Source organism: Misgurnus anguillicaudatus, chromosome 5 (genome assembly GCF_027580225.2).
Source record: "Misgurnus anguillicaudatus chromosome 5, ASM2758022v2, whole genome shotgun sequence".
In the NCBI taxonomy this organism is placed as follows: domain Eukaryota; kingdom Metazoa; phylum Chordata; class Actinopteri; order Cypriniformes; family Cobitidae; genus Misgurnus; species Misgurnus anguillicaudatus.
Window position 1 is genome coordinate 23,816,039 of NC_073341.2, and position 16,598 is coordinate 23,832,636.

At 39.1% G+C, this 16,598-nt stretch overlaps 1 protein-coding gene across 2 annotated transcripts in view; it reads right to left on the reverse strand.

Annotated features, from left to right (window-relative positions):
• Nucleotides 1-1,295: 1,295 nt before the first annotated feature.
• ccser1 (coiled-coil serine-rich protein 1) overlaps nucleotides 1,296-16,598 on the reverse strand; it is a 108,214-nt gene continuing 92,911 nt past the window's right edge. The window contains exon 10 of one of the 2 annotated variants that reach the window (XM_055167906.2): nucleotides 1,296-5,802. In XM_055167906.2, the coding sequence (XP_055023881.2) occupies nucleotides 5,275-5,802 (528 nt within the window). In that variant the 3' untranslated portion in view covers nucleotides 1,296-5,274. The remainder of the gene's footprint in view (nucleotides 5,803-16,598) is intronic. The other variant, XM_055167907.2, reaches the window with a different exon arrangement.

Genomic DNA, 16,598 nt, shown 5'->3' on the forward strand with positions numbered 1-16,598 from the left:
ATTAAGGCGGCTTAATGTAAAAAAAAAAGAAAGACAAACATGGCAACCCAGAGCTTATGAAATAGCCGTGTCTTTTTTTAAATATCCGTCTTTAATGAGAGTGAATTTATTACACATTGTGAAAATCAAGAAAAATACCAGTGAGATAAAAGATAACAGGGAAAGTATATTTAAAATCTTATTACAGTTCAAATGTCTTAAAAGTGCCATTAATATATTATGTGAACCCTGTACAGAAACATTACATTATCAACACTGGTTGAGCCCAAACAGACAAAATAAGACTCTCAGTTGATGGTCATTATTCAATATCACATAATAAATAAGGCAAAATAAATATATATATACACTATATATATATATATCAATTGGGCGACGTGACTGCATAAAGTCACATTCTGTGTAGACATTTGTAGAGATCATCTCCTGCATTCAAACGTCCATGCTTCAATATCTCTAACGTGCAGTTAAAAGCCGTGTGCGTAACACGCAGCAGGCTTAGCAGGGAATGAGGACCTTCCCACCTCTCCTATATTCAACAGTCTCAGAGTGGCACCCACACAGAATTTAAACAGTATTGCTGAAAGCAGTTATGGAGAGATGAACCGTCTCAAAGACCGGCAGCGCCTGCTCTCACGAGGTCGCTCCGAAATCACGCAAGACAAACACGTTCCGGTCAGGGGAGTGTGATAACTACAGAAGTGATAGCGTATTGTAATAGTGTGACAGAGCTAAAGCCTCTCGCTCCCCGGGCCTGATCGCACATAAAGCTGGAAGTAGGTCTAAGAGAGAGAGAGGGATTGGGATAAAGAGAGAAAGCGATGGCGCTCCCAGCAGATTGCTAAAATTGGAGCATTGGACCTCTGGGAGCAGACCTGCTGGATGGATGGGACTCGGTTTCTTTAGGGTTTCCTTCTCCTCCACGCGTCCTTGCTCGAGCTCCTGATCCGCAAAGCCAGGTCAACAGCGTCTCAACAATGCTGTGAAAACGAGGCCATCCTTTCAACAATCTCTCCTTGAGATAATATAAAGGATGTGGCAGTTTTACATTTATTGCAGATGAACATACAAATTAATTTAAAACTGAGGCCTTATTTGTATGTAAATGGAAATCAGTTGGTGGATTTTAAAGGTTTTCTTTTTTTATGGAATGACACCTCTATTATCTGAGAAATAGCACAAAACAGGTGTGCTGAAATGTGACAGGCTTAAGCTATTACAGTATGCATGTTTAGACAGATTCTTTGTTTAGCCAATCAAAAGATTTTTCCAGCTGTCAATCATTTTGCACGTCCTCAGAAAGCTAAAGCAGTTTAATTAAGAGGCACATTCAGCTTGTCAGCTGACAATTTCAAAACAAGTTGCTCATACTTGTGTCCACATCTGTGAAATGCAATCTCATAATCTAAATATGGCGATTTGGAGCATTTGATGTCAAATAATTAATTTCACATTGATTTAATATTTCAGTCAATATTAAAGATATTAAGATGATATTTTCACAGTGTTCTTTACATTATGTAGAAATAGCTGGGTTTTTACACACCAAGTGACAGGGAGCTGGTCTCCTCCATCTCTGATTATAATGGTCTCATTGGTACAATAGAGTGGGCATTCAGAAAGAGCGGGCACATCTATTTTAAGTGCCCAAATTTGGCAAGTTTCAGAAAGGCTAAGATCTCTTTTTTATATATATATAACAAAAGAAAAGCAGAACATTTATTTCTTTAAATCCAGATGCCTTTTGAGATCCGTCTAATGATCTGGTGTCCAGCAAAGGCAGTAGTGTTTATGTCTTGAGGCTTTATCATTCCTTCCACGAGGGCTGTCAAATCAGTTTTAGCTTAAAATCAGTGTAACCTCCATTACTGTTTGCAGCCAATGAAACAGCACAACACAGCTTGCAATTAGAAGAGGCTAATGAGTGTTAAATTTCCCAAAAAGGGTCTGACAATACAAAGGTAATTCTCACCAGCAGCAGGAGGGTTTTAAAGCACCGAGCACTGTTTGACAATAAATGCAGGGGTTTTGTTTACTGGGGTTTTGTTTACTGGAGTCATGTTTACTGGTGCAAAATATTGGGCTGGTCTGATTATGTGACCTACTATTACAAACATTACTACTGATTAGGCTTAATCTAACAAGATGGTGCATAATTGTGAGCTTAGGTTCAGACTTATGAATGGAAAATGGTTCTTAAAACTCAAATAGCAATTTCTAAAGGGTCCAAAATTAACTTGTGTCACATTGACATGAGTGGGTTTCCATGTGTCGTACATGTCACAATAACAATTTATTGTGATTACGGTGGCTTAATGTGAGGAATATTTTAAGAGTTTGGTTCCAAAATATTTTAAGAGGTTGGGGATCTTATGAAAAACTTTCCAATATTTTACGATCGAGCAAGACCAAAATATTTTACAGCTGATCGCTGTCAAAAAAGTTCAGCGACGACGTCCCAAGTATAACAGCAGCAATGACAGTGTTCTTAATATGACAAAGTAAGTGGTTTGATTAATGCCATTAATGTTTAATCAGTCTATATCACTAGTCAACTAAATGAATATAACATGGCAAAGATGAATGCACATTTATATATTGATTCAATAGATTTATAGCATTTTGTGGAAAAATAATAAGTTTTTATAATAAATCTTTGAAAATCTAATTATGGATTTGAATTTTTAATGTTATTATAACCTAAAGATGCTATGTGAAAGTTTGTAACCGAAAATAGTGGTTTTCAAGTTGTCACTTTCTTGGTATAGAAAACACGTTTTTACCGAAATTAGTCAAAATGGATTTATTGCGTTTTGGAACCAAACTCTTCATTTAATGTGTGTCAACTTCAGTGGCCGGCTGCATGCTTAGACTGATCTTACGAGTTGAATACAAAGAATGATATTTTGAAAAATGTTTGTAACCAAGCAAATCAGGGGCACCATTGACCTCCATAGTAGATAAAATAATACTATGGAAGTGAATGGTGCCCCAGACCTGTTTGGTTATTAACATGTTCTAAAATATCTTCATTTGTGTTCAGCAAAACAAAGAAATGTATACAGGTTTGTAACTTGAGAGTGAGTACCGTATTTTCCGGACTATAAGTCGCACTTTTTTCATAGTTTGGCTGGTTCTGCGACTTCTACAGTAGCGACTTGTATGTCAAAATTAATTCATATGAACCAAGAGAAACCATTACCGTCTACAGCCGCGAGAGTCCACTTTATGCTGCTCGTGTATTTATGTAATTCAATGGATTCAGTGATGCGGAATGACTTCGGGACCTTTTTGAACTTGATTTGGCTTGTCGTGTTAATTTAGCCTATTCAGCATCCCAGGTATGTTCGATATGCTATTGTGTTTGTTGAAGAAATGGTAATTTTACGTTAACATGTACTGACACCTATTCAGTCTACTTTTCTATGTGCCAATGTTTAGTCAAATAACTTGCCATTCCAGATTAAATGTCTGTTCTTAGGCTTGGATTTTGTGAAATCATTTCTTAAATAAACGCAACGTATAGTCCAGTGCGACTTATATTAGGGATTGTCCCGATCCGATATGCTGGATCGGATCGAGGACCGACAATATGACCGCGATCCAATTCCGATATGTGCGTTAGCCATGGTTGTTACTGACAAGCTGTTAATAAAAGTATTATAAAAGCGCCATAAACGTTTTATGCACTATATTCAGTCTTTTAATACACTTAAAGGCAGGGTACACGATGTCTGAAAAACGCTTTTGGAAAAGGAGACGGGCCGACTACCAAAACACACTTATAGCCAATCAGCAGTAAGGAGCGTGTCTACTAAGCGACATCCTTGCCGGGTTGCGTATGTGTGGGGCGGGTCTATCAACAGAAGGTTCAGATTCTATTGGGGTAGGGGCGTGTTTGTTTAGGTGATTTCAAATATCAACATTGGCTTTCAAACATCGTGGACTCCGCCTTTAATAGCTTCATGTGAAGGAATGGACATTTAAAGATATTTAAGTTCACAAAAACACTGTAACTTATTCACAAACTGAGTTAATCTACTGGTGAAGTGGACGGATGAAACGCGTCATTTACACACGCGCAGACACACACAATAACTGTAGGCTATTTTAAAGATCTGATTTTATAAAGTCTCAGTAAGCTGTTTGATGGATCACACGATGCATCTATTCTCTTTGTGTTTTAACAGTTGCGGTGCGAGGATTCTCATGAGAGGATGTTTTAAGGGCATCAATTCTGCGCCCAGAAAGCCCATAAACGTAGCGTGTCTATGACATCAATTCTGCACCCGGCAGATATCGGTATCGGCTGATATTCGGAATTCTGGTATCGGAATCGAATCAGAAAACCAAAAAGTGGTATCGGGACATTCATAACTTATAGATGTTTTTTCCTCTTTCAATTTGGACTGATGCGACCTATACTCAGGAGCAACTTATAGCCCAGAAAATACGATAAATTATGAGATTATAATTTTTCTGTGAACTATCCCTTTAAAGTCAGTTACACAGAAAGGTAGACTGGTCTAACTTAAATCTAACAGGTTAGCCCCAACTACTGTAATTGCCAGTTGGTCAGACTAGTTCTAAGATGCAGTGTTTATGTATAGCTCAATGGTAGAGCATTGCATTATCAGCGCAAAAGGCAATGAGTTCAAAACTAAGGAACACGCATACTGATAAAAACTTTATACCTTGCAATGCACTGGATAAATGCGTCTGCCAAATGCATGAATGTAAACCTTAACTTAGCGGCTGTGTTTATGCAGCTGACCACAGCATTTTCCACAAATGAACAAGTTAAATGGTTCAAAACCAACTGTGATGTTACCGTTCCAAATAAAATCAGCCAACTGGTTTCATTTACTTGCCAAAACCTATTTTTTAAGTGTTAATTTTGGACCCTTGTTTCCTATCTTTCATCTTGACATCCTCATTTGCACATACTGTACCTCTGTATAATTATTTAAAGTAATGTTTTTTGACAAAAATGTATCTAAAGTACTTAGCAGCATGTTCTATTTCTTTAAAAAGGCTTAAGTAGTGCAGATGATGGATTGGTTTTGACACAATATAAATGAAGATTTCAAAATGACTCAGTTCTTGTGTATAGTTAAAGTCTAGGTGAGGAAAAACAGAATTAGTTACTGTCAAATGTGGATCTGAAGGTACTCGTGGTCACATCGCTGAGAAACTGCACCAAAGTTGTGTATGTAAGTAGAGTTCGTATCCGTGTGACGTATGTGTCAATGTTCTGTGTGTGTGTGTGTTGTCTCAGCCATCCTGCTGAGCCAGAGCTTGCAGTTCGGACGTTTGCAGAGAGTGCTGTAGAAAGACGTTTTTTCGACTGTACATGTGTAAAGACAACGGACCACGAGGCGGCTGTCCCAGACGGCCAGTGAAGGAGGACTGAAGCCTAGGCACAGGCACTCGCTCGCTGCGAAGCCCCCTCTCGCTGTCGGAGGACAGGCTGCGCGAGGGACTGGCCTTGCTGGGCAGACTCATGCTACTTCCTGTTACCGCACGAGGGATCTGAGATGGCCCCTGGTGTTCTGTCTTCCGCAGCCCGGGTACCTCAGACGACGGCTGGTCACCTTCAGCAACTCTTCGGCCCGGATCCCGCAAACATCCCCCACCTTGGCACGTGGATAAACTGCCGCAGGCACGGTCCTCACAAACAATCGCTCTTTCCGCCGCGTGCTGGTCTGCGGCGAGCGCTCGCACCGGCCGTCGCTCCCTTGTGAGGCTGCCGCTGCTGGAAACGTTGTTGTTTTGGCCTGCCGGTCGACTTGGATGAACTGCCTGTAGAAACAAAAGATGGGAAATTAAGTCACTTAAATCTCTGACATTTTCAAAAAGCCTCCCTGGCTTTCGACAACCTTTTCTAATTGTTTCCAGACCAACTGGAGCTTTGTCTTTTTTTGAGAAGAGGAGGCCAAAAGGCACACATTGCGGGGAGGTGGCACAAGAAACAAAGTCTGGAGCTGTGGAGCACGAGCCACCTGTTCATTTTGCACACAACGCTGCCTTCTTCTTACATAACCGCCTCTCTATTACTCACAATGCTAAATGAGTGCGGCGCACATATTGCGCGACTGTTTGATTCATCTCTCAACCTCTACTGTAACTCAAACTGAGCTGGCAGAAAGTAATACTTGATGCTAATCGGCACTTGACGAACTGAAGAAAAGCTGATTAAATGTGACGTGGCTAATGTGGGAACTTGACGTGAAATTGAATTTAAACTACAGGCAGTAATTGAATTGTTACATCGCGGGGCAGACTCACGGCACAGGTGGGGAGGCGCGCACACACAAGCAAATGCAGATAAAAAGGATGCTGTTTGTTAACAAAATGAGAAAAAAATTGTGACTGTGGTGTATGCAAGGTATTGCAAAAAGTGGTATTGTGATATATTAAGTTCATTTTCTTTTGCTATGCACAGTGCGCACTTATAAAAAATATTGGATGAATTCACCAAATAACTTTATTTGAGAAGAACTAGGACAGTACAACTTAAAAAGTATCCTTTAAAAAAAGTACCTAATAAGTACCATTTAGGTACATATATGTGTACTTTTGGTACCAATATGTACTTCTGAGGTACTAATAGGGACACATTTTCAGTACAAATGTGTACTTTTTGAAAGGGTATCATCCCAGTGATAGTAACTTTATTTCTGGGCGTGAGATGGTAGCTTAAAGGGACACTTTTAAAAAAATATGATCATTTTCCAGCTAGAGTTAAACATTTGATTTGTACCGTTTTGGAATCCATTCAGCTGATCTCCATGTCTGGCGGTACCACTTTTAGCATAGCTTAGCATAATCCATTGAATCTTATTAGACCATTAGCATCGCGCTCAAAAATAATCAAAGAGTTTAATATTTTTCCTATTTTAAAACAATGATATTACGCAGCACCCAAAAATAGTCCCCTTGGTAACTTTTAATAGCAGGGGACTATTTTCGGGTACTGCATCATATTATTGCGCCTCATGCAATGGTACGGCAGCAAAGTACTTGCTATTACGCTAGAATGAGGGTATAGTCCTAGCCATATCGGCTTAGAAAGTCGCAACTTTTGATTTTCTTTCTGTCTTGGTGCACGATGTGGCTGCAGAGGAGTCAAGTTTTGAGTGGGGAAAATATTGAAACTCTTTTTGAGCGCGATGCTGATGGTCTAATCAGATTCGGTGGATTGTGCTGGGCTATGCTAAAAGTGGTACTGCCAGACCCAGAGATCGGCAGAATGGATTTCAAAACGGTAAGAATCAAATGTTTAACTCTAGGGGAGCTGGAATATTTGCATTTTTTTTTTTTTAAAGTGGAGTGTCCCTTTAAGATAATGTGCTCATTACTGTATGTCAGCAATGTGCACCAACAAACTCTGTGTGAAATAATAAATGATTAAAAAACGGAAAAAAAAACCTAAATTGTGTTAAAAAAGGATTGTGTATCCAAAAATCGTTAAAAGTCCAGTGTGTGATTTTTTTAGCAACATTTAGCAGTGAGATTGCAAATAGCAACCAACCTCAATTTCAAAACGTAATGAGAAGCTATGGTAGCTGCCACAGGACAAACATGTCATCATTTGAGACAACGTAGGGACCAAACGTGCTCTATTGAACAGTTTGTCAGTTTAGGGCTACTGTAGAAACATGACAGCGACTTCCATGGGACCCGCTGTGTATGTAGATACAGTAAAAACAGCTCTGCTAAGGTAATAAAAACAATACAGTTCATTATGTAAGGTTTTTATACACCACTGATCCTTCTAAAAGTGTAACATCTCACCTTTAAATCTGAGTAATATCACAGAGTGAATTAATGCTAGTAATTTTTAAAACATATACACATTCTGCGGTGCAACTATTGCGAATGCATGCCTTGCAATATTGATGCCAAAACGATATACAGTGTGCAGGCCTTTGGGGGATTTATAACGTCTGTGTCCTTTCAAGTACGCGCACCGAGGCTGAATACACACGCTAGCGGGGTAAAGCCATCGGATGGTGGAGGGGTCGGAGTCCAGAGATAGAGAAGCAGCGAGTGGAGTAAATCAGACTGATTTAACGGTCGTAATCCATTTGGGTCTTTATTAGCCTGTGAAGAAACCGGTCCTGTGCTAATGGCACGCTTCTGTTAAAAGCCCTCAGGTTGATTATATGCAGTACGGCTAGATGTAGCAGGATTCAGCCTACTCATTTTCCACACTTGAGCACACCTACAAACACACACACTGTATACGCAACAAGCAACTGTTGCGATGAGCCGATGCCGTCTAAGCCAAGGGTATTGGAAAGTAATCCCTGTGTATTATCAAAAGTACTGGACGGATAACTGTGGCAAGTGTACAGATATCTGGTTATGTATTACTTCCAAAAAAAAATCCACTCAAAAAGCAAACACAGCCCATTCTCAATTGCTCAGAAAAATAATACGTTTGTGGAAGGAAAACAATTGAGCGGTACGTCTCGTCTGGATCTCCACAAACAAGAATGCATTTCTTTGTTGTATATTTTTTTTCCCGGAAACATGTTAAATAAATAGACAAAAACGAATCAACAGCCTGACAGACACAAAGGTTTTCTTAAATAAACGCAGTCAGAAAAAGTGTATGAGTTTCTTCTCTATGTTTGTGCGGAAACGCCATATTTAACTCCGAGCACAGCAAGTATACGGAGTATTTCATACCTATTCATCTTCCAGAAATGCATTTGCATTAACTAAAAAAAAATATACCTTTGAAATTGCTTTCACTCAGACAACAACAGAGAGGGTGGACAATTAAACAACATTTTGGAGTGCACTGAGATGCTGCGTTTTATCACTGTCTACCAAATGCCAGACTCTACATTTAGTCAATGAGGGACTGAGGCATGTTGTCCTCCTGCACTTTCTGAAGCTCAATTTATCTAAACTTAGGTTAAGATGATGAAAAGAGGCTCAAAAGAGAGGGGGAGAAGGAAAAAGAGAGTAAATCTAAAACTTGAAACATCTAAAAACTCAGTGACCCCACTCATGAGTGAGTAAAGAAACAAATCCTCTATCTGGATTGATTCAGAGCTCCAGTCCTGATGTTTCATTACATCTACTGATATATTCATCATCACACTGATGATCTGAACCACAACAATACTGATAAAACTATTAAAGTTAACCGAATTATATCACAAATCAAACGAAATTACATCACTCATTGAGAAACTCAAATACAACAACAATGGCAGACTACACAGTGACGGATGTGGCCGCACAAGACTGTCCTCCAAAAATACCGACCTCATAAGTCCTTTATGCAAGCACCTTATTACGACGTAAAGTGCTGTATTAACGGATGAGTGTCCCTTGGTGGCAGTAGCTTAGGGTGCTTTCACACCTGCCTCATTTAGTTTGGTTGAATCGTGTCAGAGTTCGATTGCTCACTTGGTGCGGTTCATTTGGGCAGGTGGGAATGCGGCAATCAAACTCTGGTGTGCACCAAACAAGCATTCAAATGAACTCTAGAGCGGTTCGTTTGTGGTGAGAACACGATCTGAGATCGAACCGACCTTACTGCAAAAGTACTGCGCATTCTGGACTAAACCAGCTGCCGTATATTCAGCTGTGCAGTGCATTTCTGGATGAGGAAGTGTTTGTTGACAGTTTCCATTAGCAATATTAGCACAATGACAGATCCCGGACATACCTGGAGTTGCGAGGAGGTGGGGGCGGAGCTTTAGAAATTTGGTGTCTTCGCCATTTGTAGTGCATTAAAACATTTTTTCAAGCTGGATCCGCGAATCATTTTGGAAATGAACAGTTTGTCTAGAGTGCTGTATACAAACTATGTATAACAACCACGGACATAATTACAGCACGCAGTCGCCTTTTTGTTTACTTCGGGGGTTCCGTTGGAATTTCGCGCATGTTGATTCTGACCAATCGAGAAGCAGTTTAGGAAATACGTTTAAAGACATGTGGCCAATGAGTGATGCGGGTCTTATCACATGACTGAATTTTGGTTTGTTTCAACTGGTGCGGACAAGAGCAATCAGTGTGGTGTGGAAAGGAACTAAAACTGCTAAAAAAGCTACAATGTATCATTTTTTGCTTTTGGTCCGGACCAAATGAACCGAACTACAGATGTGAAAACACCCTTATACAACCTGTTATGTTTTAAGATTTTTGCCTTATACATCAGATTAGACACATTTAATTTGATGAATTTGTAAATGTAGAAGATCTCATTCAAACATAAACCAGCATGAAGTAGTAGTCAGTTGGAAGAACCAATAGCGCTTCACATTCTTAGCTAACGTAATGCAATCAGTCATGAGACACACGAGAACCAATGCCTTTCACAATCATAGATGACATATTATCGCTGCTTCTGGCGGCAGTTTTTGAATCAGTCTATACCGGATCTGATTTTTACAGCGGATTGTCATCACTTTTGCATCTTTTCTTCAAATAAATCGATCATTTGACCTCTATACACTTGGAATATTTTAATTGCATTTTTAAAAAGGTGTGACTGTTTTGTATGCTGTGTTTATATCATATAATAAATAAATGGGTACGTTATTTGCCCTAAATGCCTAAATAGTGTAATGTGTAATAAAATACAATTAATTCTGGCGATTTAAATTGAAAATCTTATCCCAGTCCATCTCATCATTGCAAAATTATAACCCAAAATATAATGTTATACCCTAATATATTAAGTTTCACCTGCTGGTAGAAGCGCTAATTAAGTAAATGCATCTATTGGTCGTATTTGGTGAAATGGACAACCGACCAAAGCAATCGTATGGGTTGGAAAATAGGTTGGTCGGCACTGTGACCAAACCCAAATCAAGACAGAGCTACACTTTCTAATATTACTGCTTTATTCTGTTATTTAACTTTCTATTCAGCATTTTGTTTTTATTCTTTTATTATTATTTTTTTTACTCACACTATTTGTGTGAGTACAAATGCTTTTAGTGTGTTGTCCCAGAATCCACCCATCTCTGTGTTATTATTGAAACAACACATTTCGTGTTACTTTTAACACAAAATCAACACAAAATTACACATAATGTGTTAAAAGCTTAACCCTTGTGTGGTGTTCGGGTCTGTGGGACCCGTTTTTAATGTTTACTGAAAGAAAAATTATGCAATTCATTGTTGTTTCAACCTCAGATTCATTGGCCTTGGCTCATTTTCTATGAAGAACATAAAAATTAACAACTTTATAATTACTGTACACTGTACACCCCCCTACACATTTATATTACATATGTGATGTTCGGGTCCACTGGACCCGGGGGTAATAAAAGAGTGTAAAAATTGAATGTGCTATGTAACTTCAATTTGTTTTTCTCTTACCTGGGACTCCTGTGAGTGCATGAGTGTGTTTGTATATATGTCTGTACATATGTGATGAATACTTGTCAGAGTTTTGTCCTTTTGCTCTTGCGGTAATGCCGCAAGGATACAAGATGTTATATATTATGCATGAACATTTGTCTGTACCTACTGTCCCAAACACTTTAACTTCTGTCTAACAGGAACCATTCTACATTTTACCATTATCTCCCTTACAAAAAAATCCATAGTTTTATTGTAGTAAAATCATGGTTATATGTTATATTGATTACGATTTGTAAAACCATGGGTTTACCACAAAACCTATGGTGTGTGTACCTGCTATTATCATGTTGTGGGGACCAAATGTCCCACAAAGAAGTGTGTGTGAGCGAGTGAATAATAGAGAAAGTAAAATATTATCCATGTATTTTCATCATTCTAAGTTGTGGCCAATAGCAACACATTGTATTGCAATGTGTGTGAACATAAGGGGGACACAATATATGTGTAAAAAACCCTAACCCTAACACCACACAAGGGTACATGCACAAAGATGTGCAAAAATAACACATCCTTTCTAAGAGTGTACACTGAGATCTGTTGCCAACCCTGTATTGAGATCTGAACTATGAGACAGCATGACTAGCTCATGACAAACACATTTACTACACAAGAATGTGCGTCTACCCCATGCATAAGTAGGAAGCTGCAGATTGTGCTGCATATGACTGTGGTGAAATTTGCCAGACAACTAACCATCTGATAAACAAAAGTAGTGCATATTTACAGTAGATTCTTTAAAGGGCACTTATTTTGGAAAATCCACGTTTACAGAGGGTGCTGGGGCATAAATCAGGGCTCGAAAGTGCGACCAATTTGGTCCTAATTTTTCAATGGTGCGACTTAAAAATATCTGAGGTTGCACCAGTGCGACAAGCCGTTCAAGTGAAAAAAAAGTCTCAGCGCAACTTGAAAGTCTTCTTCTGGTTCAGAAACAGATGTACATTAGACACACACATAGACCGTGGAATAAACCAATCAGATAGTGAAGGGCGGACACCTCCCTCCCTCATTATGGGTGTTTCACATGGTACGCGGCAACCGCGAGTGTTTAGTTCTTTTTCAATAGGAGACGTGCGGAAAGCAGCAAAACGGGGGTGAAGCGGAGTTGGTCCACATGTCTTGCCTGTGTCCCCAAAAAAACTGTCCCTTTTAAGGACAATTTGTGGACAAATGTGAATTAATTGCCGAGAGAGAGCCAAAATGCACAAAAGAGTTCAAGTCTGTGTGCGCAAGAGAGAGAGAGAGAGAGAGAGAGAGAGAGAGAGAGAGAGAGAGAGAGAGAGAGAGAGAAAATGCGCCAAAGAGAGGGAACCAAAATGCATGAAAGAGTCCAAGTTTGTTATTTTTATAACTTATTTTGTGCTTCCAGCAATGGCAAATCCTGCACACAACATTAAAACTATATGAAAGATGGGAACAAAGCAATGTAATAAAAGTATTTTTAGGAAATAGATTTTAGAACAAACAAGGGAAAAAAAGAATCACAGCATGAAAATTATAAAATACATGTTAATTTATATTCTGTACATTTAACCACAATGGGCGCTTGTAAAACTGCGGTGTTAAATGCAATGCAGTCAAAAATTTGGGTGCACATAACTTTTGTGCTGGTGCACCTAAGAAAAAAGTTTTGCCAGTGCAAAAACTTAGTGTAGAGCCCTGTAAATGTGTGTTGGCAGCACCTGAACACAACCTACCATAAAAAAATCCACCCTCTATTCCTTTTAAGCTCCATTAAACCAGAGATTGTCATTTGACATGCCTTTTTCTTTCTCTTTCCTAATGTGATGTCAGACTGATAAAGCCCCGCCCACGGCCACTGACTGTCAGTCCTGTATTACCATAGTTTCCACCCTCAGTGATTTGTACCATATCTCAATAGTGAAATACTATTGTCTCAGATTTATTTTTAAGCGAAAGCACTCACTGTCTGTTGGTAACAGAGTGAGGAGCAGTAGCTCATTTGCATTTAAAGGTACAAAAACAGAGCTTTTTGGCTCCCACCCAAATAGGGGCATTTTGGAAATGCTATAATAATTGATTTGTGGGGTATTTTGAGCTGAAACCTCACAGACACATTCTAGGCACACAACACACATCTTGTAAAAATGGGCATAATAGGTGCCCTTTAAAAGTGGACTTCAGATACTACACAAAACAATCCCTGAGGCGTTGCATGTCTGAGTGACCTGGATTTTAAACTTTGAAGCATCAGTTTAATTGCAGTTTTTGTTTATACAAACTCTTTCAATTACAAAGAAAGTCTCTATATTCTTAAAAAATTAAGTTTAGTATTTACTCTTGACCCCCAGCTTAGCACCTAGCCTTTCAGTATCATATGAGCACCGCTCCAATGCATAAGAAACAGAGCAAGAAATGTCAGCTACAAAAAGAGATTATGACATTATGTGTTGAAACGCAGATCGATAGAGAAAGAGTGATCGATATTTGAGGTCTGAAAAACCTTTCAAATATAAAAACAAAATGGAGTCATAAGGGAAAAAGTTAAACATGACAGAAAGTGAAGAAAGGCTGCGCGGGGTGGGGATCGTCAAGTTTTATTCGAAAGACACGATCCTGGTTCCTAGATGATGTGGGATGATGGAAGCTGGATTTGATGTTTGGTGCAACCGAGCGTACTTCAAAGGCTTCCCCCCATCAAGCCCCTCCAACAGCTGTCAGCTTTAGGGAAGATAAGATTCTTTATAGTTCTCGTCTTGTTTTCTGACACTGGGGCCCGGGATAAACAATAATGGGAAATACATAATGAGAAAAAATCTGAGCGAGCAAGTTTTAAGATGAAGGGTAAAGAAAGAAGTAAATTGTGTTTCTATCAGATAAGCTGGCAGATGTGCTCAGAAGCCGATGACATTGTTGCATCTGGCTGTATGTCATTTTTAAGCTTCAGGACCGCCAACTTTCTGAAGGAACCGCAAGAGTATGTGTGAGTGTGTGTTGCAAGGGACAAAAAGAACGCAACAAACATGTGTCGCACAACTTGGTGCGCACCATTACCCGTCATTGGATTGTTTTTTTAATCAATATGGTAAAATGCACAAAGCAATGAAAAAAAGCTTGCAGCTCTCACACTCCAGCTGGTGTGTCTGTGCATTGTCATCTTCTCTGAGAAGCTCTCCATGCAGAAAACGGGCAGAGATCTCAAGCGCCACAGACAAAAATAACACGCTTAAGTATGGTTTTCCAAACCGACCATCCCATAAGCAACCTGGCACGATGCATCATTTTCGCTCCATCTGGACCGCAACGGCGAAGTGGAGGTAGAACATGATTCATGGAGCCAAAGGTCTGAGAGCCCTCAGGCTGTGTTGTTTTGTGCATCTCATCCGCTGGCATCCATTTGCTCTGGTGTCACTCCGCAGAGAGGTGAGCCGTCATCCTCTCATGGCTGCTAATGCCGAGTCTGGCTGAGGGCTTGAGCGAAAATCGATGTGATGACCTGTTCATTGCGGTTCGGTCCTGGACTTCTATGTCAGGTGTGAAAGTATAAGGACACGCATCCTCAAGCTAAATGAGTCACCTGCAACAAAACGTGGAAGTCCTACCAGATCAACGGCCTAAGTTCATGTGAATGTCAACATCTGGACAAAAGCCGAGCAAACAATTAGATCACACACAAACAAACAGTTAACAAGATTATAAACACAAGACATGTGAATAGCATGACTAACTGGTCTTGTAATTTGACCGGCTAGTATATACTTCTATGTAGGTGTGATTCACCATTTCATTTTACATATCACTCAATGCACACAGAGACAGAGTGTCAGCCTGTTCATTGCCTGGCGACATGCAAAGCTTGAAAATTACACAATATCATTTTAACATCTTTCTTAAAGCAGACATTTTTGCTAGTTTGTTAAATCAGTGATTTTTTTAAATAAATAAATATGGTACATCTGCATGTATGCATTATTACTTGTATGAGTTTTTTGTTTGGATACAAAATTCAATAAAAGGTATGCAGTACTGCACTGCAAATTTCTGCTTCCTCACTAAAACACCTGTGTGAAACGTCAGTGTTGTTTGACCCACTGCATTTCCCCGAGGCCTTTATCTCTTATCAGTGGTACACGGATTGCTGGAGGGCTTGCCAACTTCACAGCACCTCATTTCTTACACCAGTTCATTGTACATCTGTGTCAGAAACACACATTTATTCCCACTCTCTTTTCACAAGGCCTTTAGGCCATCAACCTGGACAAAAATGCATCTTTAAAATACACCCTGAAATAAGCCTCACTGATATAGTTTACTCTTCCCGGGCACATCTTGAAATAAGGAAGTTCAACTTGTGAGCTCCATCCAGGTGGAACAACCTGTTACAGTACATACAAGTTTCTAAAATTTCTCTTGACGGAAATAGTATTTTCACACCTATATTAACAGGTTTATTTACGGAGTATTCACACTGCATGCAAAAGTGTACCTGTCCTGGATCCAGATTAGAATTTAAAGATACATATTGCAAAAACACAACAAAATACACTGAAATAGCTCCCACTGAATACAAGTCACCTAAGGGGTGAATTTAAAATAAATGAACAGTACACTGTAGGAATAATCAAATAATATATAGAATAGAGATTATATACGGTTTCTATCGAGTAAATCTGACCTAATCCAGATTTTTTAAATAGATTAAAGCTACACTCTTTGGATTTCATCTGGATGTAACCCCCTCCTCATGTAAATCAGATTTCACGACAATAAAGTCATAATACTTTAAGTAATAATTCTCAATGTACAAATGCCGATTTTATACAATTTATTAATCTATAGTCTTTAACAGGGGGTCAGGGGCCCTTGGGGGTCCACGATGGAATTATCAGGGGTTCATCAAATATTGTTTAAATTCAAAATAATTGTGGAAAAAATAACTCATTCCCCGGCAGCCATTTTTTGAAAAGTTGCCCAAACTGCCTTCCTGGAAAATTTTCTTCTAAAAATATATAAACATACAAATACATCAAATGAAAGAACAGACCCTCTGCTTTCAAACAAATAAACAAACAAACAAAACGGGCTAAAAACTTTTAATCCAATCGAGATTTTTTTCTCTACTTATAAACTCTTAAATATGAGTATTTTTCTTTAAAAAGACAAATTTTTTAGCAAAAAAAAAAAAAAAAAAGCGTTTTGGCTTCAGTTTTTCATAAATTGGGTAAGCCATCTACAGG